This window comes from Eurypyga helias, unplaced genomic scaffold (genome assembly GCF_000690775.1).
Source record: "Eurypyga helias isolate BGI_N326 unplaced genomic scaffold, ASM69077v1 scaffold3771, whole genome shotgun sequence".
Classification (NCBI taxonomy): Eukaryota; Metazoa; Chordata; class Aves; order Eurypygiformes; family Eurypygidae; genus Eurypyga; species Eurypyga helias.
Window position 1 is genome coordinate 1 of NW_010231384.1, and position 27,474 is coordinate 27,474.

Genomic DNA, 27,474 nt, shown 5'->3' on the forward strand with positions numbered 1-27,474 from the left:
TCTCCAGTTTCGAGACAAGGATGGTTCATGTGTTGTTGTTTTGTCCTCACAAAGGTTTCATGACCCTTGAAGGCTTGAGGCACAGCCTAAATGGCTTCAGCTAAGTCACTGAGGTTGCCCCAGGTTGATGAGAATGCAGAATCCCTCCCCAGGAATACTGTAATAAATTTATGGTTAACAAAATTTAGTAATTTTGAACATGGCATATTTTAATCTCTCAAACTCACCTAAGAGCATCCAGACTGCAAACCGTATCCATGTGCCTAGGTCTAGCTGCACCATGAGGTAAACATTCACAAAAATACTCACAACAGGAAGAAGGGGCAAAAGAGGTACCTGAAAAAGAAAGAGGGACACGTTACACCCCCAGGGCAGATCAGTGGGTACGGGAGAACATCTCATCCCTTGTAAACGGTGAGTGATGGCCAACACCAACTCTTCAGCTGCCAGATCTGAGAAAAGGCAGCGTTAGACCAAAACGCAGGATGTCAGTCCACCACGGGAGAGGGATGTGAATGTTGCTGTCACCTGTTTTAAGAATGGTTGTCCTTGTTTTGTGGTCTGGAAGGAGGCAAGAGGTAAATTCTAGCAGCAACACTAAATACTTGTGGGGGAAGGAGAAAAGAGGAAAACCAAGGACTCTGTCATGACAGGCACCTAACTGAAGACCAGGAGAAAGAAGGTAAGGGGAATGTCAGAGGAGGGGCCTGAAGAACTTCATCCAGCAGGTACCCAGGTAATTAAGCAATATAGTGCAAATTATCCCAGAGCAGAAGAAAACCAGGAATATTGTAAGAGATGAGTGCAGCTGTACCAAAAATGCCTAAATGATCTGAGATACAAAGAGGAAGGAGCCAGTAAAGCCAAAATGCAAAAATCAGAATATAAACAAATAGCACAGACATGTAAGTACAACTACAGGCAGGACAAATTGTAACAACAGAAATGTTTGTGAATATGGCAAAACCAAGAGGAAAGTGAATTTCACTCCTTAGGAAAAAAAGGAGATTTACAAAAAGAAACAGGCTAAAATGCTGTAGGCCTTTCTTGATTTAAGCCTCACCAAAAAAAGAATTTTAAAAATGATGGTGAGCAGCTGTTCACATCATTAGAGAATGGGGATGGGCACACAAATTAGAAAACGGAAGACTATTTTTGTAAATTAGGCTTTGGCAAGTCAGTAGGGACAAATGAAACTCCCTAGGCGGGTGAGTTATGTACCCAGAGACTGCAGAAGTGCTCTCTGAACTATTAATAGGCATCTCTGAGATCTCTTGGTAGATTGGTAAGGTCTCTAAAGATGAGAGAAAGGAGACAAATTACCTATTAAAAACAAACACAGAAAACCAACTGGGGAACAAACCAGTCAGCCTTGGATTCCCAGAGAGACTTTGGAGAAAAATCACTAGACAGTCAGGCTGTAAATGTCTAAAGGACAAGGAGACAAGAAACAGCTGTTACAGATCTGGCAGTGACACGTTTGGGTTTTTTTTCTCAGACAGGGTAGGGGCTGAGAGGAAAGAAAGGAGGTAAAAACATCCTGAGTGTAAGGCAAAGCAGTCTCCTCAGAAGCAAGTTTAGAAAATACAGTTTAGTTGACTAGGTTTTCTGCTCCTGGACACTTCTGTTTCCACTTCTGGGACCAGAATCCCAAGATGAGCTGCAAACACTACCTTAGCAACTCTGGTTGAACCAAATCATTAAAATCAGAGAACTCACTCTGAAAAACCGTAATTGAACAGCAGTCAAAATGAAAGCAGTTTGGAGGCTGGGATTAGAGTCTAAAACTAATTTAATAAATTGGGGGGACACAGCCTGAAATCAGTATGATAAAACATGACTTGCAGGATTATACCAGGGAAAAAAAAAAAACAATCCCAGTGTTTTTGTAATATAGAAAGGATGGTGTGCTTGGACAGGGCAGGAAAATGAGTTTTTCATACTTAAGGCTGTTCGGGAATGGTCATCCCTTAGTCTCCATGGAGACTAAGTAGGGCCTAAGTGCACTTTTAGGGAGTACCCCTTTGATCCTCACACACCAGCTTGCTTCTTGGGTTCTCCCGCCTTCTGTGCCTTCTGTACCCAGAATGTGACATGGCCCTTAAAAGCCACCCACTTTTCCTCTGGTCTCTGTCTCTTCCACATCCTATAACCACCTGCTTTCAAAAGCACTGTCCTGCCCTTCCCTTACAGCCCTATCTCTGCACCAGGGCCCGCCCTCCCAGCTTCTCCTGCACTCCAGCACCATTTACATCTCTTCCCAAGTCCTCTGTTGTCACTTCTGATCTAATAACATGGCTTTCCCTCCTGATTCCCTTCTCCAACCATTCAGCTAAACCCTTTAGCCCCTCTTTCCACGTCCATGGGGCACAGCGGAGCAGCAGGCTTGCCAAACCACGCTGTGCTCTGCAGCAGAGCACCTATGCTGACATTTGAGGTTAGACCCCAAGAGGAAACCACACTCGGAGGCTGAGCTCAGCTCTGCTAGGACATCCCTTTATGCAAAGAGCACAGACTATGAAAAGTTTACAGCTACGCTAGCCAGAGAGCTCAAACCATCAGCTCCACTGGCAGCCTTGCACAGAAAGGCTTACATCATGCTCATATTCTCCCATGTCCATTTGGCCAAGTCCCCTGTCATGGTTTAACCCCAGCCAGCAGCCACACAGCTGCTCCCTGCCCCACCGGTAGGATGGGGAGAGAATCGGGAGAGTAAAAGTGAAAAAACTCACAGGTTGATATAAAGACAGTTTAACAGGTAAAGCAAAAGCTGTGCACACAAGCAAAGCAAAACAAGGAATTCATTCACCACTTCCCATCAGCAGGCAGGAGTTCAGCCATTCCCAGGAAAGCAGGGCTCCATCATGTGTAATGGTTACTGGGGAAGACAAACACTAACTCCGAACATCCCACCCCTTCCTTCTTCTTCCCCTAGATTTACATGCTGAGCATGATGACATACAGTATGAAATATCCCTTAGGTCAGTTGGGGTCAGCTGTCCCAGCTGTGTCCCCTCCCAGCTTCTTGCACACCCCCAGCCCACTCACTGGTGGGTGGTGTGAGAGGCAGAAAAGGGCTTGACTCTGCGTAAGCACTGCGCAGCAGGAACTAAAACATCCCTGTGTTATCAGCACTGTTTCCAGCACAAATCCAAAACACACCAGCTACTGTGAAGAAAACGAACCCTACCCCAGCCAAAACCAGCACATCCCCCCTTCTGAAACAGGCCAACACGCACTTCCTCCCCCAACCACCTCCCAGACAGCTCTTCTCTAGCTACACCTCCCAGGACACTTACCTTAAAGGAGAGTTTGGTTTTGCTTTCAGGCTGTTTCCATATAATGAAGCTGACAACAAGAACAAGGATGGCAGCAACAATCCATACAGCCTTTATCAGAATGCTTGGCTCAAGGGCAGTTAGGATACAGCTACCCACGATAAGGAAACCTGTGAACAGACACCAAAAGTTTGCTAATTTTTTTTTTTCCTGTTCCTAAAAAAAGAAAACAAAGCCACAAGCAGGCAAAGCAGAATCTTAAAGCTCATCAAACAAAACAGCAACACATGAAAAACCTAAGTGTAAGAGAGATGCCCTTCCCCATGTGCATCCGCACTTCTTTTCAAGTCATACATTTAATCTTGCAGATCTTCAGTTATCTCGGGCATTAAAAGAGCTCATCAAAATTACAGCCAGGAGGTGACCTTTCCCACCATGCTGAGTACAAGGACCTACCAGCTGGCTCACTGCCCAGGGCTTACCAATGATGAAGGTTGAGACGTTCACCACTGAGCCAGAGAATTTGGAAGGGTCTGAATTTGGGGGACACAGTATGGCTTTGAGGGAACATTTCTCCTCTTCCTCCGGCAGAAATCCAGCCTGTGACTCACTGGTGCTCACAGACTCATTGTTATCCGTCTCCTCTGTTGTCCTAGCCATCTGGTATGCCAAATTAGGCTGCTCTGGCTGATACCTAGGAAAAGGGAAATGAAACAGAGCATATTGGTTTGGCACAGGGTACTGTTCCTTTAAAAGCCACACAGAAAGTCATGGCTTTGCCCCAGATCACTGTAGCACCAGAAGAGGTACATAGAATGTCTGCACCTTTCTGTTTCAGGGGGAAATTCAAGGGATAATGTCATCATGACATAAGCAAATGCAGTCAGCTATTACCACCGACAGCTTGGCTGTAACGTCAGTGTTTTAAACGGGACGGTGCTCGCTTTCATAAACCTGATCACCCGTGTCACCAAAACACGACTGGGTGATAGCAGTGAGGACCAGAGGAGGAAGCAGCAGGGGGACTGACGAACAGTCATAACCGAGCTCTCGGGTTATCTGTGGTGAATCAGCTCTTGCGTTCTGGCATGGAGGTGGCTGAGCTAACAACCGAGCAGATATTGCCCCCCAGGAGCAATATGCCACCACGCGGTGACATTCCTGATACCCCAGTCTCTTCTGCCAGCTTGTCTGCTGCCACCCAGGGAAGGAAGGGTGAACGAAGAACGGTCATTTTTTGTGGTGAGCGTGCACAGCATCTCATTCAACGGGGCCCTGACGCACACACAGATCCATACACACTCTTCCAGGCTCAGCTCTTTCACAGAAGGTCTTGCCTGTGACTATCAGCCACAAGCCTGACCACGGGAAAAGGCCATTTTGAAAGACACCTTAAAATCGTTTCTGTGGGCACATGCAACGAGGGCATTTATGAAACACTGCCCATTGAGAAATGCAGTGACATCCTTGGGCCCAGCCACAGCAGGGTGTTGGTGGCAGCACCTTGCAGCTTTGGAAACAGTTCCACTGCTACTTCATCAGGTAGTCAAGGGGGTAACCACATCAGCTGCCTGGGCTGCTACGAGACAGGCTTTCAGCTCTGCAAATCTACAGTGGGGAAAATGCCACACGATAGGTACAGTTTGCAAAAACAGATTAAGAAGCCACATCTGGCTGTGTGGAGAAGAGAAGGCTGGGAAATCAAAGGAAAAGAAGGGCAAGAAAAATCAGCAAGGATTTTCAAAGGGGCAGGGAGGACAGCACAGGCACACGACAACCGAACTACAGTACAGCGTCGTCCCTGCACCTGCTGCAAGATGGTCCAACGCATCTGCTGTGAGCTTGTAAAAAGGCTCCACCAGACTCTGACCAAGCCACGGAACAGAAAGTGATTTATCAGTAACACGATCTTCAAAGCACAGTCCTCATGGGGGGCGTGCCACTGTCTGTAAGGTGCCAAACAATGAGGATACTCGACTTTCAGCTTAGGTTAGGGAAGTCATGGGCGCTCAGGACTTCTAACAGAGTAAGGCACTGATCCTGCTGGAGATGTTCATGGTTTTACTGAATCCATGGAAACTATGAGGGCATCTACTCGCTGTGTGCATTTCTGTCTGTGTAGTACAAGAGAGGCTGTTTCTACATCCATACCTCAGCACCAACACGCAGGCTGCCACCAAGGAGTAAGCCAGGAGGGTCCCGATGGACATGAGATCCACAAGATCTTTCAAGTCGAAGAGAAAGGCCATGACAGCTGTAGGAGAGGAAGGTGGCAGAAGGAAGAAGTATCAGTACCACAGCAGAACACGCACATCTCAGGAGCATTAATGACGATCCAGCAAATGTGTGACTTGCTCAGGACTTGGCAGGGGGACTCGAGCTGTCCTGGGATGGGGAGAGGGAGGACTTGGTACGTGAAGGCTTCTGCACGCCACAGGACCATCTTGAGTTAGGAGTGCCTTGTCATGGGCATTTCCAGGAAAAGGTGTGCACTGCCAGCCCTTAGGGATTAACCCTGCTTACACATCAGGCAACCCCTGGTTGTACAGACCTTCGTATAAAGGCCTTCAGAAGGAGAAGCGACCAAGCAGAGGACAGACGCCACAGTCACTCAGGGGATGCCCTCTGGTCGTACAAGAGCGCAGGGATCTCGCAGCTGAGCCTGCCCAGCCTATCCCTCAACACACCACCTGGAGCCTACCAGCCCAGCCTTCACACTCCACTGGCAAGGGCTGTGCTATGGACTGCTCTGAGGAGAACTGAAGGGACTGCAAAACACTTGGTTTCTTACTTTATCTGGCTTTTTTCCCCCAGTCTGGGCCCAAGGCCACCGGAAGAGGAAGGTGTGAGAGAAAGGAGGCTCTGCAGGCCGCGGCGGCAGCAGCTGAGCCCTTCCGCAGGGGCTCAGAGCCCACGGAGCCAGTCCGACAGCAACACCCTGCCAAACACAGCACATTCCTGCGCTGACAGCCCATCTTGCATTTGCAGCAGAGGGTGGCGAGGAAGCAGCAAGGCTTTCCTCTTCGCTAGGCACCGCGAGGAAGGGGGTGGCTGCAAGAAGAGGGTAAGGTGCTCGTCCTTGCCGTCTGGGAGGTTTAGTTCCCATATTCCTGGGGGGTGGGAGAAGGAAGGGGAGAACAAGACAGCTACCAGCTGTGACTAACTCATGAACGAACGCCCGTGCCACGGGGGCCATCTGCCTTCCTCCGGCTGCTCTGGCGTCTTCTGCCGAGCTGCTACCCACAGGCAGCGCAGGGGTGTCTTCCGAGCCAAGCCAGGCCAACGGCCACAAGGATGCTGGGGCACTGCTGGCTGCCCCCTTGCAGGGGATTAATTATTTTTAAGGCCAGCAGAGCACCCAGGGAGCAGACAAGGCAAATCTTGGCATGAGACAGGATGTCAGCAATAAGCTCTGAGAAAGAGGGACAGGCACACAGCGAGCCATTCATGCTCACCCAGCCCCTCCAGGCATGCTCTGGAAAGTCATGCTGTGCTGTACATCCGATTAGGAAGTGGGCTAGAGTCAGGCAGACTTATCTGGATGAGCTTATGCCTCCTTTCCATGCATTCGTTTAAGTCTTTGGGTCTTACCTGCAACGGCCCCTGATGTCACTGTTGCAATTACTGGAGTTTTTCTCTTCTCATTGACTTTTGCCAAAAACTTAAAGAGAAGTCCATCTTCTGCCATAGCATAAATTATTCGAGGCATTGGGAACATGGAGCCAAGGAGACTAAGGACACAGAAGGGGGAAATAATCTACTTATATCACATCCTGCTGAGCACAGACAGGCAAACGAAAGCAAGTTTATGGCAGTACAAACAGAACAGGTGGCTTTCGTTCACTTCAACTTCTCCTTCAAGGGCTCCCTCCGCACACCCACGTTGCTGATAGCTGGCAACTGAGGTGCAGCTCTGAAATTCTGAACACTTAAACTTAGCCACAGGGCATAAGAACAGCTTGACCTTCAGGAAGCAAAACAGCTGTAACTTCTACGGGCCTCTGAGATGCTCACCCAATTGAGTATGTCTAAGTTGATCTGAAACAATACGTTTCTCGAGTACAGAAGAACACGACATAGTTTGCCTCTGGGTCTGCCCTGCCTCCCAAAAAGAGGGCTGTCCTGCAGCCAACCTGCAGATGGACAGCCCTGGACACGGTAAGCCCCATATGCTCCAGAAGATGCACCCAGCACTACCTGGTCTGCCCTACACTCAGCAGGCCAGGATGTCTTGTGGGCAAACCGTGCCTGTACTACAGAGCTGCCTCTGTGACATAGTCACTGAATCCAGATTTATATTCCAGCCATGCACCTGCTGGGTCTGCTGCTAAGATGGGAGTTTCTGAAGTGATACTGCTCAAGCGTCTCTCTGAAATCTATGACAGGGTGAAATCCTGGTCCTTTTGAAGTCAATAGCTCTGAATTTCATTCCCGGTCTCTGCTCCCTCGACCCAGGGGAACACAGTGAAGGTAAGGCCCTGACATGCACCATTTTTTTAAAGGATCTGGAGATCCATGTTTGCCTTGAGAGATACACAAAGGAAGAGCAGTGTCTCACCTGGTAGAGAGTGCACACAAGGAACCGACAGCCACTGCATAATTGGCTCCATCCCAACCCACATATTTAAAGGCATTGGGTAAAGGGCTATTGGTGTCCAGCCGGTAGTAAGGCATCATGAGCGTCAGGGCAGCTGACACACCAAAATAAGCCACGAAGCAGATGAGCAGAGATGCCACGATGCCAATAGGAATGGCCTTCTGAGGGTTTTTTACCTCCTCGCCTAGAAGAAAGAAATTGAAGTATCAGCTAAATGATGAGCAAGAACTTTATCCCAACCTAGGGCATCCTGACAAGGGCCTTCAAAGGCTCCGTGGGCAGCGAGTGAGGCACGGTTTGTCCATGATGCTGCTGATGGCCTGCCCCATTCACGCGGCATACCACGGGAGGTTTGCTCCCACTTCTGCTGCTCCAGTCACTCCTGACAAACATTTGTGGAGGCCTTGTAAACTCAGGCACAGGAACAAACTGGATTAAAAATACTCCTTTCCCCAAAAAGGATTATTTTTACCACCAATTACTGCTGCTACCACACTGACGGTGCAGCCCCAAGGAGAGTTCAATGATCACAAATGATGGGACAAGAAAGTATGGTGCAGCTGGAGGGAACTCTCTGGGTGAAAGTTTCAGTTAGCATCTCCACCACAGCTACTACGCAGTGAACATGGCACCACAGGTGTCCAGTTCCAGGGAAAGGCAGCTTTGTACAGCCCCTGGAAATCATACGGACCTTTAAAAGTCCCTCTTGAAAAAAGGGCTTCCTCTGGCTTTTATGGAAAATTTTCAACAACTAAGTCGGGAAAAATGTGTAAAGCGAGCAAAAAAAAATCAACGTAATTCAGGCAAAGAACCAGCTTTGAGCGTTCCCTGTTCTCCAGAGCTGCTTTTCTCTGCAAGCAGGAGCTCCTGAGGTCTGGCATTTCAGGAGAATGGACCAATAAGCAGAGACCCATCCACCTACAAGTCAAAGGCAGATGAATGTGTTTCTCCTCCAAGGAGAGGCCCTAGGCTGGCTGGAGGAATGAAGTCAGCACTTCTCCAATGCCTTGGAACAAGAGGCAGTACTGCTTTATATGTCTTTGTGATGATATCCTTCTCCCTCCACTCCAGCTCTGAAGCAACTCAGCTCTTGCCAAATGTGAAATTAAGGATATCCTTCCTTTCTCCAGGGAATGGAGATTCTTCTCAGCCAGGAGAAAAATTAAAATGCTGACGGTTTCTCTCTGAGGAGATCTCTGACCCTCTGAAGATAAGAACTCCCCCTTGTTTTGAAGCACAGTTTTAGGATGATTCCCCAGAAGCTCCCTCTTTTTCTGGCACTTTAAATGCTCCAAGCCAGCAGAGCATCTTCAGCTGAAGGCACTGAAGAACCCTACTCCAGAATAACCTGTTGATTAAAGCATCATCTGGAGTTAGAGGTTCAAACTCCACCAGTCATACAAAGCATCTGCACCTCGGCCTTCCCTGTTTGCCTAAGTGGTAAAGCTGGCTGTGTTTTCTGTGGAGCCTGACCTGGTCAGCATCATCAGCGACCAACCACGGGACTGGGCCCTGCAAGCAAAAGGAGAAAGCTCGTTTCGTGGGTTATATGGTCCAGCTGCCTGCCACAGCAGCTAGAATTCAACACTCAAGTGTCCAGGGACTTGGAAACACTCAGCACTTTGAGTATTCGGAGCAGCTGAGCCAAAAGTGTATTTTGGGCTGAGGTTCAGAGGGATGATGAATGCAGTGACCTGAATTACACATTATCTGTGCTGTGCAACATTACCATAAGCCAACCTACCAGCGACCAGGGTCGTAACTGGAATGAAGACATCTTCCCTCTTACCTGTAGTAGCAATACAGTCAAACCCCACGAAAGCGTAGAAACACGTGGCTGCCCCAGAGAGGACTCCTTTCCATCCATAGGGCATAAACCCTCCAACACCGTAGAGCTCTCCTTCCTGTGTTTGACTGAAAGGCACAGCACTGGGTTAGAAGTCATCCTGCCGAGGCAGGAGTAACTAAACTATTCATACAGCTCAAAACAAAATCCAAAGCTGGAGTTCAAAGGAACAGGGGTCTCCCTTCACACACTTGCATATAAATACTAGGCAAAAATGCAAAGCCCTACCCACTGCTGAGCTTTGGCCTGGCCTGCAGCAGCCTGGGGAATGCACGGCATAAAAATGACTCACGGTTTGTTCCCAACACCTGTTTCCTGGGACAGATAAAAATGTCTTGGCTATGACAGGGAGAAAATAACATGAATATTAAAATTCCTCTCCTAATATTAGTGCATGTGTGTAGAAACACATGTCCATTTAAACACAAGCTTTTAAAAAAGCACAGCATGTAATTCTGAAAACTGGAGACTGAGAAAAATATAAACCACCCATGTTTGACCTAAGATGAACTCAGGCACTAAGTGTAGGGGAGCAGACATCAGGGAGCAGTACAGGGTGCCACAACTGTCTAAAACCCACCCAATCCTCCATTCCCAACTCCAAAATTCACTGTGCCAAGCTCATACCTAAACCCTGCTTGCAACCTTGAGGGAGGACAGGAGCCTGCACACGATGCACCAAATACTTCGCTAAGCCTCATCCAAAGCTCATTAGAGTCAACACAGAGACACCTACTGATCCCAGTGCGCTCCGGATCAGGACCCCAGATCCAAGTGCCTGTGTGGAGTCATGTATAACACACCCTTCAGTTGCAGAGACTTGGGTCACTTTCTCAGAGAAAAGCCTTTGTAAAGATGAACTAAGGCAATCAAATTAGAGTAAATCCCAAATCTGCAAGTCTTATCAGGTGTAAGCATCTGAACTCTCTCGTAGAAGCTCTGCTGAGACTTAGATGAACACTGGGCTGTTATTTGCAGAAATAGCACAACCCAAGTGTGGATTACTCTGGAAATAATGATGAAGTAAAGCAAACCACAGACAGATTATACAAAAATAGTAAGTGCTACGGGCCAAAGAGCTACAGTTAGACTTTGAAGCTACTGCACTAATTGCTCCTTGCATGGGAACAGCAGCAGGGAAGGAAGCTTTTCTATAGAACCAATTTGCTTGCAGCAGGCTGAATGTTACAGAGAGGAGCTTGTACACAAACCAAACTCAGTTCATGCAACATTTATGAATCTCTCCAGATTTTGCCAAAACTGTACTTCCTTGCACGCCAGCACAAAGGGTTTAGATAGCAAGTCAGGACTGAGTTGATGTACATGGAGATATTTAAAGGCTCTCACTCTGGGTTGTACAGCAAAAATTAAGAGCCTTGTATCACTGGCAACCCTTATATGCTACGTAATTTTGATCCTATATAGGAAGAGAAAATTTTGGCCAAGCTGCAAATGTCATTAAAAATGTATTCATGAGTTGTTTGCTGCAGTGCATTAAAATAATGTACAACTTGCCTTCATTTTACTGATCCATTTGGGACAAAGTCTCCAAAAGGTACAGCAGTGCCACAAGGATATTGCCCAAGTGTCCCAAGAAACTGAGCTATGACTTCATACAGGCCCCAGAGCCAGCCTGGTATAGTAGGAGGTTGTCTAAAAAGCTCTTTTCTCTCAAATTTGGATGCTGTATTGGTCACGAGGTTGCAAACGGTCAGTTCTGTAGCAAGGCCCACGCTGACACAGCCTATGTCCTATCAGTTTCAGCTCATGAACACAGCCTGCTTTCAGCGAACACCCACGGCAACTAGCTTTGTTCCTGAGGCATGTCACAGAATCACAGAATGGTTTGGGTTGGAAGGGACCTTAAAGACCATCTAGTTCCACCCCCCCTGCCATGGGCAGGGACACCTTCCACTAGACCAGGTTGCTCAAAGCCTCATCCAGCCTGGCCTTGAACACTTCCAGGGATGGGGCATCCACAGCTTCTCTGGGCAACCTGTGCCAGTGCCTCACCACCCTCTCCGGGACGAACTTCTTCCTGATATCCAACCTAAATCTCTCCGCTTTCAATTTAAACCCATTACCCCTTGTCCTGTCACTACAGACCCTTGTAAAAAGTCCCCCCCAGCTTCCTTGTAGCCCCTTCAGGTACTGGAAGGTGCAATAAGGTCTCCCAGGAGCCTTCTCTTCTCCAGGCTGAACAAGCCCAACTCTCTCAGCCTCTGGGCAAAGGAGGGAGCTATCCCATTCACTGGTTTCCTAAATCACGCCACAAACTACCCCCATTGAAAATGCATCAATTTCAGAGCTGAGAAGAAAAGATCCAACCTACTTCTCTGCATAAACACTGTGGCTGATGTTGTAAATGTCCTGTTCAGTCAGCTGCCAGTTTTTAACAGACCCTTTCACGAAGCCAGAGACCATGACGAAGCCGAGGACGAGGATGTTGATGCAGGTGAACACTTTGTTCACCAGGGCAGATTCCTTCACGCCAAAAATTAAAAGCCCTGGGGTAAAAAAAAAAAAGGCAGACAGGCAGTCAGGTATTTTACCACCAGCAGCAGGCGCTGGGGGCTTGCAGAAGTAGCCTGGCTCTGTTCATGCTGTGCTCTGCCCAACTTACCACACCTCATTTCTCCCCAGAGCCAAGGAGCCCAGGTAGGGCAGGATTAACTCACCCCGAAGGAGGACGAGGATGCCAGCTCAGACATTACTACTGGGGGATGCGACACACCTTCCCGTGCACATTTGGCACGTGCCCCTGGTAAAGTGCTTTGCTAACAGAGCTAAGCTGCTTCCAGCACTTCCAACGCCAGCTCTGGTCACCTCATGGTGCTACACTGTGCCACCCAGGTACAGCCTCAAACTCCACCCAGAGACCTACTGAAAGGACCCCAGGCAGTTTTTCATGAAGGAACATCATCTTAGAGGTCTTGGCCACATGCAGAAGTTATGAACAGCATTTAGCTTTACTTAAAAGCAGTGAAAAGCATGAGCAAGGGCTGAATCCAGGAGGACAGCTACTCCTAGTGCTGAAGGCAGAAAAGAAGGTGGCATCTTGGCAATCCTGCTCCTATTTAAATCAGAGGGAGCTTTGCCAGGAAATTCAGCAAAAGCAGGATTTCAGTCTGTGGTCTTACGAGCATTCATCTGAAGAACATCATGTCTATAGGCTCTGGCAACCAGCATCACGCTGGGGCATAACTCAGCTTCTCAGAACAACACACTCTGGTAAGTCATGTTTGCTCTTCAGGTGCCTGATTTTCAAGAACCCCAATCTTTAACCCAAACCTTGAACCCAAATCTATGGCAGCGGCTGAGGGAGAAGGTAAAAAGACTTCACATGGGCCTGTAAGAGAAGTGAAACACAACAGGGTGTCCTTACTGCTACTCCAAGGCACTTCAAGAGGAGGGGAGCACCCCTTCCACTCACCTTTCTTTCTTTTAAAACAGGAAATAAGCTGAGACAGCCACATCAGGGAAGCGTTTGATAAAACTGCACACCTGCCCAGGAAAATTTGTAAGGTACCCTGTAGAAATCTGAAGCTCAAGATGGTGCAAGCAGAAATAAAGCTTGTAGTGCTTGTATCTGGGACTAAAGCTTCTCACTCAGCAGCTGCTTGTAGAACGGAATGGTTTGAACTTTTATTAAAATCGAGGGAATTTGCCTCAAGCAGGGAAATAAAGCCGTTGGTAACCTGTATAATTTTATGGCATGGTAGTGCTAAAGTGAGGAATCCTAAATTTTGTAAATTGTATCTCAGGTGAAAGACCAGATTCTAATTTGCAACTGGAGCAATTCCTATTCCATACTAATGAACAAAGAGGAAAATCTTCTCTCCCACTCAGATATCCTGACAACAGAGGCTGCTACTGACTTCACCAGTCCTTGATACAGTCCCAGATCCAAATGCAAACCCAGACACAAAAGCAACAGTCTGTGAAGTCTGTTCCCATGACCACAGCTCACGCTGCAAGACGGCCATCCTCATCAGGGGGAAGTGTCGGGATAACCTTGCTGGGGTGACACTGCAGTCTTTGTGTTCTGGAAACCACAGAGGGGTACATGAGAAGCGTTGATTTTTTAAAAATTTTTTTAAATTTGCCTAAAATTGGCAACGCTTTGCAAGATCCACTTGGAGTAGAGGTTAAAGTTCAAGAGGATTTTTAACTTTACAAATATTCAAAACTTTTCCAAATTCTGATCAAAGCCTTGGCAAATTTTTAGAAAAAAGAAAAGAGGACCTGACTCTTTTATCACATGTTTATTGCTCTGGAGTCTTGCACTCATTGCTGCAAACTGAAGCCCATGTATATTTAAAAAAAACCCCCAAACCACCACCAGCAGTACATGACATTCTTACTGAGTCTTTTTTTTTTCCCCCTCACTTTCCTGGCTCAAGACATCAAAAATTGACACATTATCAAAGTGGAAATAACGTTGACAGAACAACAGAATGAAATTCTTGTGTGATAGGATTTGTCACGGGAAGGGTTAAACTTCCATACCTGATTGAGGATAACAAGTCGTCTTTTCTTTTCTTCCTTAAATAAAATTTGATTGAAGTTTTTAAAAGTGGTTCAAAAGATATCGACAATGCTCCACTCTAAAAACCTCGTAAACAGACTATGCCCTGTGCTAACTCCACAGCAGCTATACAGGTCAATCCAACACTTGTAGCAAATATCCAAAATAAATAAGGGACTTTGAGCCTATTTCAAAAGCGAACAATGAAACTGCAGAAGGAGGTCCAAGACTCACAAACCTCCCCAATGTTTTACCTGTTAGGATGATGATGATCACCACGGCGAAGATGTCTGGGTACTGTGCTAGCACTGTGGGAGCATCCATCGTCATGTATTTTCTACAAAATTTTTCAATATGTTGGCCTATGATTTCATCAAACGTTGCGCTCCAGGCTCTGGCCACGCTCGAGGTTCCTGCCAGAGGACAGAAATGATGCAGATCACCCTTCATGGCTGGCACACATTCCAAAGAGGGGGCACCTTGCATGGCTTTTTGCCCTGGAGAGCCTCGAAGAAACCTTGCATGCACTCCCCAGGTGCTGGAAGCAGCCTTTCCTCTGTCTTCACGCCTGGCACCTTGCGTTATCATCAAGGTAACACGTGCAGGTGGTGGGTCTCAGACTCCTACTCAGCTGACAAGATGAAAACACCCTTATAGTAGTTTGGCTTCTCAGTAAATCTTGACTTTGCCTTAAAATACAGCCTAGACTGACTTTTTCCTTATGTACCCAGCAGCCTGAACTTACCCAATCCTGGTAATTTCTGCTATTAGAGAGGTCTGAGTCTCTTCCCATACCAGCAGAAATCCCTGGCAGCCCCAGCCGGGTGACAGCAGCCCAGGCAGAGGAAGGACCTTACAGAAGCCAGCCGGACACCGGCAGTGCAATGCTGGAGCAGCAGAGCCTGGACTGCAACATTCACCAAGCCCTGTAAGCTCTGCACTCCAGCAACATGCAGGTCTGCTCGCCATCTCCGGCGCTACAGCATCCGAGCAGGATAAAAGGCTCAGATACACTTTACAGGTTATCCAAGTGCAAGTCAGCCTACTGCAGGACAATGGTGATGATCCCAGCAAGTGGCACAACTCCTGCCTGCAGCAAGTGCTTAAGCTTCCCCCACTGGGACTGCTGTTTGCTGTGGTTCCCAAGAGCACCAAACCACACACAGGTTGCCGGGATGAGGACTGATCCTGGTGTCTCAGGATGACCAAATCTGGGGCACTGTCTGGGCCAGAAGACTCCTTCCAGAGAGCTGCCATAGTAACAGTGGAGAGCTACCAACAGACAGGGACAGCATTGTATAAAGTAAGTAGGTTTGGTTAACAGCCAACTTCTCCCTCTCCTGCAGTAAATTGGCTATCATTACACTTCCCATGTCTTACACAGTACGCTATATATAACAGCATCTAATTGCATGATATAATTACTGCTATACATAATTACCTAGTTAAAAAAAGAGGTTGGTTTGGTTTTGGTTTGCAGAGCAGTTCCTCAGAGGAGGCCGTCAGGGCTCCCCTTCTACCCAGAACAGTTTGTCCTGACACACTCACCTGCGTGCACGTGTTCAGGTCCCAACCTCGGCACCTGCAGTCGCGTCAAACCATGTCCCTGCTCACCTACAGCCAAACCCTCTGCAGCTGCGGCGGGCAGCACCCACCTGGGAATGATCCCTGCCCCAGTCCTGCTTGGCAACAGGATAAAAATAAGCTGAGGAACAGGCCTGTTGGGAGACTCTTCTGTTCACTGAGACAGCAAAATGCTTTTAAAGAGGTGGGACATCAGTGCCATCAATTTCATCTTGAAAAACTCCAAAAATCATTGTGTACCACATTACATTTTTCAGCTTAACACTGGCATCGTTTGAGGGAAGGGACTATTTCTTTTTAGCACTATATTTTTTTTTTTTTTGTCCTGGCTCTAATATTTTCATGTTCTAGGACAGGAACAAGCAGCTCCTGCATGTGTTTTATTAGATGCCAGTTGCTTGGATGCCAGTTCCATGTAACTATCAGCTGTTTATCCTGAACTCTCTCTTACCAACAACCTTAAGGGAGTGGGGGAAATCTGACATTCCTCCAGCATTGCAGACACCTGGAGAATATCTCGCTGTTGGGAGAGAGCACAGTGCAAAGACATTTGCCAGGTCGAGGTGGTTCCTGCCTGCAGCACGTGGCTCCCAGGAGAGATGCTGAGCCCAGCCACAGGGCTCGCTGCAGGAGCAGCCATAGGCCAGGTCACCGCGTGTCCCAGGAAATCCCAGCAGCACCTACTCACCAGGGATGCTGTGACTCATCTGATTACCGGCTCCCACCAGTTTCCAGTTCCTGAAATGCTTCCCACAATCTGGCATGGTTCCCCAAACCCAAGAATTAAGCTCACATCAGATCCTGGTCTTGGACACCTTCTTCCTTCTGTCTAGACCACAACCAATGAGTTGCACGGCCATTTTTGCTCACCACCCAACTTCAAGACCCAACACCAGTCTGCCCTCAATCCAAGTAACTTCAATTAATTACAAGCTATTCCTGGGACCCCAGGATTTCTTCTTCCACCATCTGAGAACCTCAGCATGAAAACACCAAGTTGGCCGAGTCCATTACAGATGCAGGCTCCCACCACCCCACGTGGTTTCGGTGGTTTGGCATTTTCTGCAGCACAACTGAGAAAAAAAAAATTGGCTTTCTGCCCCTCTCAACCCCCAGCTCTGAACTGCAGCGTAGCCCGCCAACATATCTTTCTCCTCCACACCCCCAAAGTTGCTGGGAGTTGTCCTTACTCACAAGAGGGGCAATTAGCCCAAGGAGAAAGACTGAGTAAGATAAAGAAAAGAAGCCTGCTATAGCTCATACCCTCCCCCGTTGTTTTTCCTGCCTAGCTACCCTTCCTCCCAAATTACAAGGAAGCCAGATACAAACATGCATTTTTGTCACAGGACTGCATTAAAAGTAATAAAGTTGTGTTTGAACACATTAATGGGTAATACCTACTTGAATTTTCTGCCTTGTGATAATTCACTGAGCAGCCAACTCTGAAATAAAAACTGAGGCAGTGGTTCAAAAGCCACTATGAGAGGGCAAAAAAAAAAATATATATATATCAGCAATACCAGCCTCAGCCCAGATCCTGGGAGTTTAACGTTCAGTATCTGATCACAATTACCAGCCTCAGCCCAGATCCTGGGAGTTTAACGTTCAGTACGTAAATGTTTTCACAGTGCATTTGCAGAATCGGGTTTTGGGAGAGCATATCAGCAATACCAGCCTCAGCCCAGATCCTGGGAGTTTAACGTTCAGTACGTAAATGTTTTCACAGTGCATTTGCAGAATCGGGGTTTGGGAGAGCATCCACAGCTGTCAGCCATTTTGGTGGTCCAGTATCATGGTGGGAAGGGCCACATAACCAACTAGGTGAGGAGCATGGAGGAGACAATTTATCATCACCTTTCTGGAACAGAAGATAAATCACCATGAAGTCTGTTCAATTTTTCTAGGTGTAGCCTAAATAGAGTCTATTTTAGAAGTCTGGAGGAAATTATAAGCTTACTTTTTTAAAAAAACTATTTTTATCCCCTCCTTGCAGTGAGCCTGATTCATAAAAGAACCACAGGACTCAGATTTCCTAAGGAGATGAGTTTAATTAACTCTGGCTTTTCATCCTCCCATTTCTTATTAAAAAAAAAAAAAAAAGTCGGAAAGGAGGAGGAGGAAAAGGTTTCAGGTAGCACAGAACAGAGCCAGCGCAATCTCAGACAAGCAGCTGCCATGTCACCACATCACTCTTGGTATGATCTTACCCTTCCCAGCATCATGGGAACCAAGCTCCAAGGTAACACACAACCCATAAAACGCATTAAAAAAAACCCCAAACTTCTCCCTTTAATAATTTAGCACAACATCAGTTTTCATTTTAACTTGTAAGTCTTCACTCTCATCTGGCAAGCTGGTTGCAGCCTTAATTACAGGCATGATGACAAGCAGCGTGCTCAGAATGTGCTTGAGAAGATGACGATTCCTTAATTAGCAAAGTGTGGCTTAGTTTTAATGTATCAGCCGAGTTGTACGCTGTGTGCTCTGAGCTTGATCCAAGGCCTTTCCTAGTGGGAGTCAAGGCTTAGAAGGGATTTGGTTTGGATGCTTCAGAGACTGTGAACCTGCAGATCATCCTAAATTTAATCCTACTGCCATTCATGAGACAAAACTCTGATCTCCAGATACTTTAAACAGGTCTCAGGGACAAGGAATTAATCCTTGATGAGACAGAAGTACAGATGCTGCTGCGTAAAAGCATCCTTCCGTCTGCGGCTTCTTTTTCGGGAAAGGGGACACGAATTTGCACCCTGGCAAGTGTGCAGCAGCCAGAGGACACCAAAGGGATGACATGGAGATTCAGAGTAAGTCACGACAGCAATAACCCAGCTCCAGCCCACAGCACACCACTCCCCTCACTGGCTGACAGCAGCCCCCAACAACACACCCACAGACGGGTTCTGAAATCCTTGGGGAGTGCGAGAGCGCAGCATCTATTTGGTAACAGTAATGAGGGTGCCCAAACAAGGCTGATCTTACAAACTAGGCTGCCATCCTGGACTAGAGCTAGGGTCCTGCAGCGCACCCACCATACTTACCGATGATGTAGGACAGAATTAAATTCCACCCTGTGATGAAGGCCCACAGCTCGCCTACAGTCACGTAGCTGTAGAGATAAGCTGATCCCGTCTTAGGAACACGAGCACCGAATTCTCCATAGCAGAGTCCGGCCAGCACTGAAGCCAAGGCGGCAATCAGGAAGGAGATAACGATGGCAGGTCCCGCGTTTTCCCGTGCCACAGCTCCAGCCAGTACGTAGACACCTGCACCCAAAGTGCTGCCCACACCCAGAGCCACTAAGTCAAACGTGTTGAGACATCGTGAGAGCCGACTGTCTTCTTGAGTGCAGTCCACATTTTTCCGGCGAAGAAGCTGGTTTCCAAAATTGACAATTTTCTGACACTCCATCTCTGTGTTTGGGCCTGTAAGAAAGATGCTGCCATCATTACCTGGACAAGGATAACCCCCCCCAAACAGCATCCCTGCACAGGTACGCTGCGGCAGCCCTGTTACATTTCAACAAACCAATCTTCCCACTTTCCACCTTTTTACATAGCAAAACGTCTCCTTCAGCATTTTACCTGGGCTTAGCACAGGGAATCACAACAAATGAACCCAAAGTGTTTTCTGCTTCCACTCCCAGTCACACTGCAAAGCCTGCGCAATCCTGGGGGAGACGGGGCCCTGCACCCCAGCTCCCACCTGCTCCACAGCCACCCAACCCACAGACTGGTCAAACCAAAAACACCAAGCACCATCTTTCAGATTTCAGAGTGGTTTTGCTGGGCTTGGAATAAAAAAAAAATTACACATACAGAGAGATATGTACTTATATACATACATTTTAAGTCTCAGGGTGAACTAAGAAGTGAGCATTACATCCCAGAATAAGGCACCACTCTCCCTAGAGCACAACACGACCATGTGCTACAGTCAGTGACCCCGTTTCCAGTCAAACAGAGCCACTGGGACACTGCCCCTCTCTAAGCTCCAGCCACAAGCAGCAGCGCAGGCAAACTCGACCATCCGCATAGGTGTCCACCTAACAGAGACAGTAACGGTGCTCGTTAAAAGCTACCATCGGTCAAACCAGCATGGCCAGTAGCAGGGTCAGCTCCGAGGACATCTGTGGAACCAGTGCCATGCGGGAGCCTGTCCCTTCAAGATTTATGTCATTGGACACAGGCCGGCTATGGAAATGTTGTCTTATGCTTTCTGAAAAAAAATTAAGTATGTTGCTTCAAGCTTGTCCTTGCCTTTGGAAAGCTGCTAGACAGCTCCTCCTCACAGCATCACCTGAACCCATGAGCACAGCGTTAGAAGGAATTTCTTGCTTTTTATGCTGCCAAGTCTAGCCCCAGTTGCCACAGGCAACCATGGCATAACATCAGGCCTTCCCTTAAAAATGTCGACATGCCTTATCTCCACTCCTGAAAGGCTTCCCCAACACTCCTCTACTCTCCAGCCAAAATACTTCAGTAGGCAGTGTTTACTCACATGCTCCTGTGCCAAGAGTGGCCCTTCCCCACTCAGGTGGTTACTCCAGTGTACCTTCAGAGATCAGTCATAACCTCTCAGCCTTCATTTTGCAGAGGTAGGCGATCCAAGCCCCAGAGACACAGGCAGTCCCTTGCCCTCTCTGCAACTGTTCACCTCCAAACCACACTCTGAGCAGCAGCATTAGCAGCCTTCTACTTGTTGCATCAAAAGAAACCATCAGAAGACACAAGAAGAGCATCCCAAGAGCAACTACGACGGGCTCCAGCGGGTATGTCCTCTAGCAGTGTCTGGTTTTCTCTCCCAGTCCCTGACTTCTCACTAAAATATCCCTTTTGCACCATGCCAGTTTCCTGCTAGTCCTCACTTTTTTAAATGACCTTGAGTGTGCACTCCATCAAAAGCTTTTCTCAAGTCAAGATAAAGGAGAGCTATCATTCTTCCCTTTAACCTTAAAAGTAAAAAAACCCAACAGTCCCCCACCTTCCCTGTACCTCTTCTCAAATAACTTGTCAGGCGAACCTGCCAGTCCCATTGGTAAGCTCACTTTCCTCTTTGCTGCTCTCCAGTCAACGGGCACCACCTCCCACTTTGACAGAGGTTTCACTGGGCTGGCTCACCAACGTTTTCATGCCCCGGTTCTTTCCGATTACCCGTCCCTGACCTTCCTCTTCAGAGTGCTGCTCCCAGTGGCTGTAGCCACTTTCTTCAGCCCCTACCATCCCACCTTCATCCCAGCATCATTCAAAATTTGGCATTTGGATAATATGGTGCCCTCCACAGCTAGGATGTTTCCATAGGACCTGCTGTATTACTCCGCATTCACATACACCAAAAAACATGTACTAAAACAAAGCAGTGTTGGGGGAGCTGTAATGAGGCAAGTTCTTCACCCTGAATGGGCCTCCACTGAAGGAAATCCAACACTCGTGACAAGAACCAAGAAGTTTTGAACACTCCCCCAGAGCCACACTCCAAAGACCACAGGCAACAGAGCTGGTACTGACAAGCACCTACCAGGCTTTTACCAGCAGATTTGGCTCCAGGCACCAGAATCACTACTATAAAGCCTGCATTCAACTGTTTAATGCCCATGAGCATTTCTGTTCTGACCATATGAGTACTTTAAAAGTGAATGGCCCAGTTCTGCCAAACTACCAGGATGACCCTAAACCTGAGGACGCTGCAGGAGCATACATAATGCACCCCAACACCTGATAAGTCCTCAGTCCAGAGGAACGGCTACTCCAGGATGCCCTCCCCTGTAAGGTGTGTCATGCAAACATCAGATTCTCAGCAGCAACTCACAGAATGGTTTGGGTTGGAAGGGACCTTAAAGACCATCTAGTTCCAACCCCCCTGCCATGGGCAGGGGCACCTTCCACTAGACCAGGTTGCTCAAAGCCTCATACAGTCTGGTCGTTGAACCGGGATGGAGCATCCACAGCTTCTCTGGGCAACCTGTGCCAGTGCTGCACCACCCTCTCCAGGAAGAATTTCTTCCTGACATTCAATCTAAACCTCCCCACTTTCAATTTAAACCCATTACCCCTTGTCCTGTCACTACAGGCCCTTGTAAAAAGTCCCCCCCAGCTTCCTTGTAGCCCCTTCAGGTACTGGAAGGTGCTATAAGGTCTCCCTGGAGCCTTCTCTTCTCCAGGCTGAACAAGCCCAACTCTCTCAGCCTGTCCCCATAGCAGAGGTGCTCCAGCCCTCTGAGCATCTTCGTGGCCTCCTCTGGACTCATTCCAACCGGTCTATATCCTTCTGATGTTGAGGGTTCCACAGCTGGATGCAGCACTCTAACTGTTTTGCTCTGCAAATCTACAGGTTGCCTGGACACAGCCTATGAGGATGGAGGGCATCTCCCACCTCAGACTGCATCCTGTAGCTTCAAGAGGCCCCAGCCCGATATCCACACTGCACCACTAAACCTCACTTCAGCAGCAGCACTTTCAAATATTTCTTCATTAATTATGGAAAAGGAGAAAGGTTCTTTTATTTAGATGCAGTGCTAGACTGAGGCATTAACTTGCCAATGAATAGTAGCACTGTGTATACCAACAATCGAACAGAAGTGTATACTGCACACCAACATCAAGTGTATGCTGAGAATGGAGTGTGGGCAAAAATACTGCTAAATGCAATTTACAGTATGGTCGAGTGAGACTGGTACTTCAACAGCTTTGGCTAGAACCCAGCGTAAAAGGTGGGAAGATACATGCTAAGAAACTTAATTAACTGAGTCAGCTATTAAACCCAATGCTTCAATTCTGTCACCACAGCATCAACTACAAAATCAAAAATCCTCTTTATATTTCCATACCAGGCTCAATCCCCTTTCTCTCAGCCTTACACTAACTTCCCTACCATGAAAAAATAATTACAACTGCAGGAACAAGGCCGAGGATTTACAAGTCCCACCGTGTCAGGAATTGTCTCATCTACCAACAGCTCTCGAACACGTTCCTGAGACACATGGATTCAGACTAATGGAGAAAGGCAGGCCTCAGGCCAGTCTTACAAAACTCTCATTTGGTGAACCATGGGAATTCCCAGCACACACACAGAGGGAAAACTATTTTCTCCCTTCAGAAAGTGTATTCATATGTCAATTTGCCCACGCAGTCTCCTTCCCACATGAACCTTGCCCAAATCCATGTCAGCCAGGATTGCTTTCAGCTGGACACCTGCCCACCTCCCCAGAAGCAGGGACAAGGCAGTCCTGGACTCTGAACTGGGGTAAGATGTCAAAAAGAGCACTGCACTGGAGCATCCCCTATGAATTTTGTTGCTTTCTAGGACAACACAAGTCCCAGGTTGTGCTTAACTCCCACCACAGCGATGTAGAGACACTATTAATGCCTGATCCTACGAAGACCACAGCGATGGGGCTAACTCATCCACCCTGCCCAAGGTCCTGGTTGACACTCAGTCTGGAGCTCGGAAATATGGAGGATTCCAGTGCTGTGCACCAAGAAAATAAAAAAAAAACCCTACAGAAGACACAAAAAAAGCCTTCCAAAACAAAGCAAAATAATCCCTGCCACAAACTGCAGCCAACTATGAGCAAGATACCCACAGGAGATGTGTTAATGGATTTATTTTCCAAAGTTAGTCTGAAAATCAAGGTCAGTTTGACTCGGGACCAAACTCTCAATTTCAGGACAAACACAGGTTTATTCTGCAGCACAGAAACATCAAGAAATGCCAAAGGACTGGTAAAAAACATTTTACTCTTTGCTAAGTCAGTATTTATGCCAAGGTTTCGACATTCAGTGGCCTGAACAGAGGAGTTAGACATAACACAGGACATGGGAGAGTCCCAGCTGAGGTTTAGCTGAGGCTAAGCCTGAAAATGGAAAGGAGGTGGGAAGATGGCCTAGATCAGGGAGAAGCTGAGTGATGAGCCAGCAAGGGCTGCAGAGATGCACAGAGCTCCTGGGCAGGCCTGGCTGGACTCCCGAGGCTGAGCTGGACCAGCTGCAGGGGAATACCACAGAAGCGCGGAGGAGATCTTCCTGAGGCATTTAACCCTGGGCAAGGCTACTAGTCCAGGTGTCCCCAAACCCCAGTGACTTACAGATTGTGTTCCTCAGGGCTGGCACCTCTGGGCTGGCATTAACTGAGCATGCTGGGTTTCACCCTACAAGGTGCTGAACATTTCTTACATGAAAAATCCAGGTGAGGGAGGAGGGTATCTTGCAGGATTGGACCACGTAACACACAGAAGGAACAGGTCTGTGATGTGCACTCGCTCATCAACACGTGGGTTTCTACAATGCCCACGCAACAGGAATGGGGCTAACCCTAAGCGCTCCTCCATTGATCTCCGCTGACACCCAAGAAGTTGTGGATGTTAAGTTTCTTCCAAGGTCTGGCTCAAGGCCTCCGCTTCAAAACAGTACTGCCTAATAGTAACAGCAGACCTTTCTTTTCCCACCTAGCCATTTAACTTTAAGTTAAATTTTAACTAAACCTGGTGTCTTGCAAAACGATCATGAGTCAGTGTTCCCAAACCAATGGGAGTTTCATCTCTGCGTTGAAAATGAAGGCAGATCTGGAACCTGATGTCCTCCCTTGCCACACATGTCACGACAAATCACCTCTTGGGCAAGAACGGGCCTGAGGAGGGTCAGCATCTCCAGGAGAGAAACAGGCCTACGCTGCAGGGATAGAAGACCTGGGCACCTGCTTTGCAAGGATTTTGGAGGCAGGGGAACGTAGCATTTATTCATTAAATAAAAATCTAGTGAATTATTTCAAGCTTACATATAACTTAGGAGTATCCCACAATAAATGTATTTCAAGACAACTTCAGGTTAAAACTTCCTCTGGCACACCTACAGGTGTTCACAGCTGTACTATGGCTATCAATAAAGCAGAACTGCTTTGTGTGGATAATTTGTTTAGAAGAAGGGCTATTGAATGATGACAGACCTAGAAATTAAGGCAAACATCCTGCAATCAGCTTAATGCCAGCAGACATGGATCTTGCGGCCAATCTCAAGATCAAGATCGTGAGGTGATTCTGCCCCTCTACTCTGCGCTTGTGAGACCCCACCTGGAGTGCTGCGTCCAGCTGTGGAACCCTCAACATCAGCAGGATATAGACCAGTTGGAATGAGTCCAGAGGAGGCCACGAAGATGCTCAGAGGGCTGGAGCACCTCTGCTATGGGGACAGGCTGAGAGAGTTGGGCTTGTTCAGCCTGGAGAAGAGACGGCTTGGGGAGACCTTATAGCACCTTCCAGTACCTGAAGGGGCTACAAGGAAGCTGGGGGGGACTTTTTACAAGGGCCTGTAGTGACAGGACAAGGGGTAACGGGTTTAAATTGAAAGTGGGGAGGTTTAGATGAGATATCAGGAAGAAGTTCTTCAGGGAAAGGGTGGTGAGGCACTGGCACAGGTTGCCCAGAGAAGCTGTGGCTGCCCCATCCCTGGAAGTGTTCAAGGCCAGGCTGGATGAGGCTTTGAGCAACCTGGTCTAGTGGAAGGTGTCCCTGCCCATGGCAGGGGGGTTGGAACTAGATGGTCTTTAAGGTCCCTTCCAACCCAAACCACTCTATGGTTCTATGATATCAACTTTGTCCTGCCCCAAAAGCATCAGAACACCTGAGTGTCTCTCTTGTGAATAAAAGTACCTCCTACAGCCCACAGATAACAGATGGGGAGCTGGGTGAAGGGCGGGGTATCCACACCGCACCGTGTTCTGCATCCCTCGCACACAGCGCTGTCCTTCGTCTCACAGACAACTGGTCACCATCCTAAGCATCTCTTACACGTTTTTACGGCTTTTGAAAGAGCAGGTACCAAATCAGTCTTTCACTTCCAATTACATTCACTGTAGCTGGGCAAAGAGACCTTCAGTAAAGACAAGTGGGATTTTTTTCCAGGGGAACAATCTTTTGGTTTAGCAGGATGTACAGGGGACATTGCACCTCTGCCCAAAACCTTTCTTCTGATATCATTTGTTATCTTCACAATTGTATCAAAGGGTGATTTTGGCGGAGATAATGATTTTTCCCCTCCTTAGAAGTTGGATCCGACTGTGATCTCAATTTCTGAAGCAGCCTTTCTTGCCTTTGAAGTGAGGAAACGTGTTCTGGGTTGGTGCCTCTCACTCCCACTCCCAACCGTACTTGAAACAACGAGCCTTTTTTTTGAATGTACGGTTAGCACTCCTGCAGCGTAACGCAGTCCTAATCACATAAAATAATAGAAATCATTCCAGAAACATTACCAGATGGTATATAGCCACCTCCAAGCTGAGGAAGCTCGATCTGAATGAACGCAAGATTAGCTTTGTTCCACACACACCTAGCTCTCACCCCTGCTTCAGCTCCGCTTTCCCTGATGAAAAACACCGAGCTGCAAGACCCAGCTGCTCAGACCTTGGGTAGGAAATGGCTTCGCCCCAAGGCTCTGGGCACCTTCATGTTTCGGCAGGAGCCGAGGGCTTTGAGAGCAGCGGGAAGCAATGATGCACCTAGATAACCTAGCAGGGTGGATCCCGGGGCAGGGGCCACATCCTCGGGTGAAATCCTGTCCCACTGAAGTCAACGGCCAAGCTCCCACTGACTTCAATAAGGGCCAAATTCCACCCACTGATACTGGTCCTTGTCTTTTATTTACAATGTATTCTATGTTTGTTACTTTTGTTCCCTGTCCAAATTCTTGTGTCTTGATTGTACTGTATTTTCACATAAAATAAGATACTCTTCCTCCTTTTATCTAATGGTTAACATACCTATTATATCAGGTTGATAGATTTCCTTCCCCATCAACAACATCTTTAAAAGGGATATTCTTCAAACAATGCCGTAAGAAAATAAGCAATCTTGCATCTGGTTAACAGCAAAAAGTAAACCATAACAAACATCTGTCCAGCTAAACATAAAACACCATGTGTAAAAATAAGCTGACAGGACATAATTTTACATAAGCAGTACTATCACTTCCTAAAAAAAAAAAATCACAATTTGTTTCAGCTTCTGAAAAAAACATTCCTTATCCATGTCAAGGACTTGCTGAGGATTTTCTTCTCCAATCTGCAGAATAGCATAAAATTAAAGCCAATTGTGTAGAACAAGGAGTTTTCTACTAAGGAATGAAGAAAACCCAAGCCTGACCCTGCTGCATTGCCCGATAAATTCCTCAGGCACCTTCTCCTCGGAAGCGTGAGCAGAAATCCCCACTCACCACAGTGCCACATACGCTTACATCCACCTTGAAATGCGTGGAAACCTGTACAGCCACCAGCGCTCCTCTCAAGGGACATCCTGTGGGCAGTCTTTTTTCTTCCATCCAGCACCCTTCTGGGCTTCAACAAAGGTCTCCCCCCTACAGCCGTACCATGGCTGCTACTAGTCTGCAGAACAACAGCTCGTCCTTATGCCACATCCGTAGGTTTGGCAAACAGTGTGGGATGAGCGTGGCCCTCTATTTTTAAACACAGGTCAGCCCCATGAACTAGCACGTAGCAATGATGCCAACTTTCTGATTAACAAACCCATTTGGGAGCCCTTTCCAAAAGGGTGATTTTGTTGCTTCCGTCCCTAAGGTAGTATCACTCACGGGCAAGTCCTATGCAGAAAGAGAAGAGGTGGAAAACCTCAATCCCTACTACTTCCATTAATGTTACA

General features: G+C 47.5%; 1 protein-coding gene across 1 annotated transcript; it reads right to left on the reverse strand.

Moving 5' to 3' along the window:
* Window positions 1–227: 227 nt before the first annotated feature.
* SLC7A1 (solute carrier family 7 (cationic amino acid transporter, y+ system), member 1) lies at window positions 228–19,258 on the reverse strand (the record flags this gene model as incomplete). The annotated part of the gene is made up of 10 exons (XM_010161036.1): window positions 18,872–19,258; window positions 14,504–14,662; window positions 12,054–12,228; window positions 9,665–9,789; window positions 7,837–8,059; window positions 6,870–7,009; window positions 5,430–5,532; window positions 3,761–3,972; window positions 3,300–3,448; window positions 228–336 (listed from the first exon to the last, which is right to left on the reverse strand). Coding segments are annotated over exons 1-10 (1,765 nt in total), but the record flags the coding sequence as incomplete, so codon positions are not given.
* Between the last annotated feature and the right edge of the window lie 8,216 nt (window positions 19,259–27,474).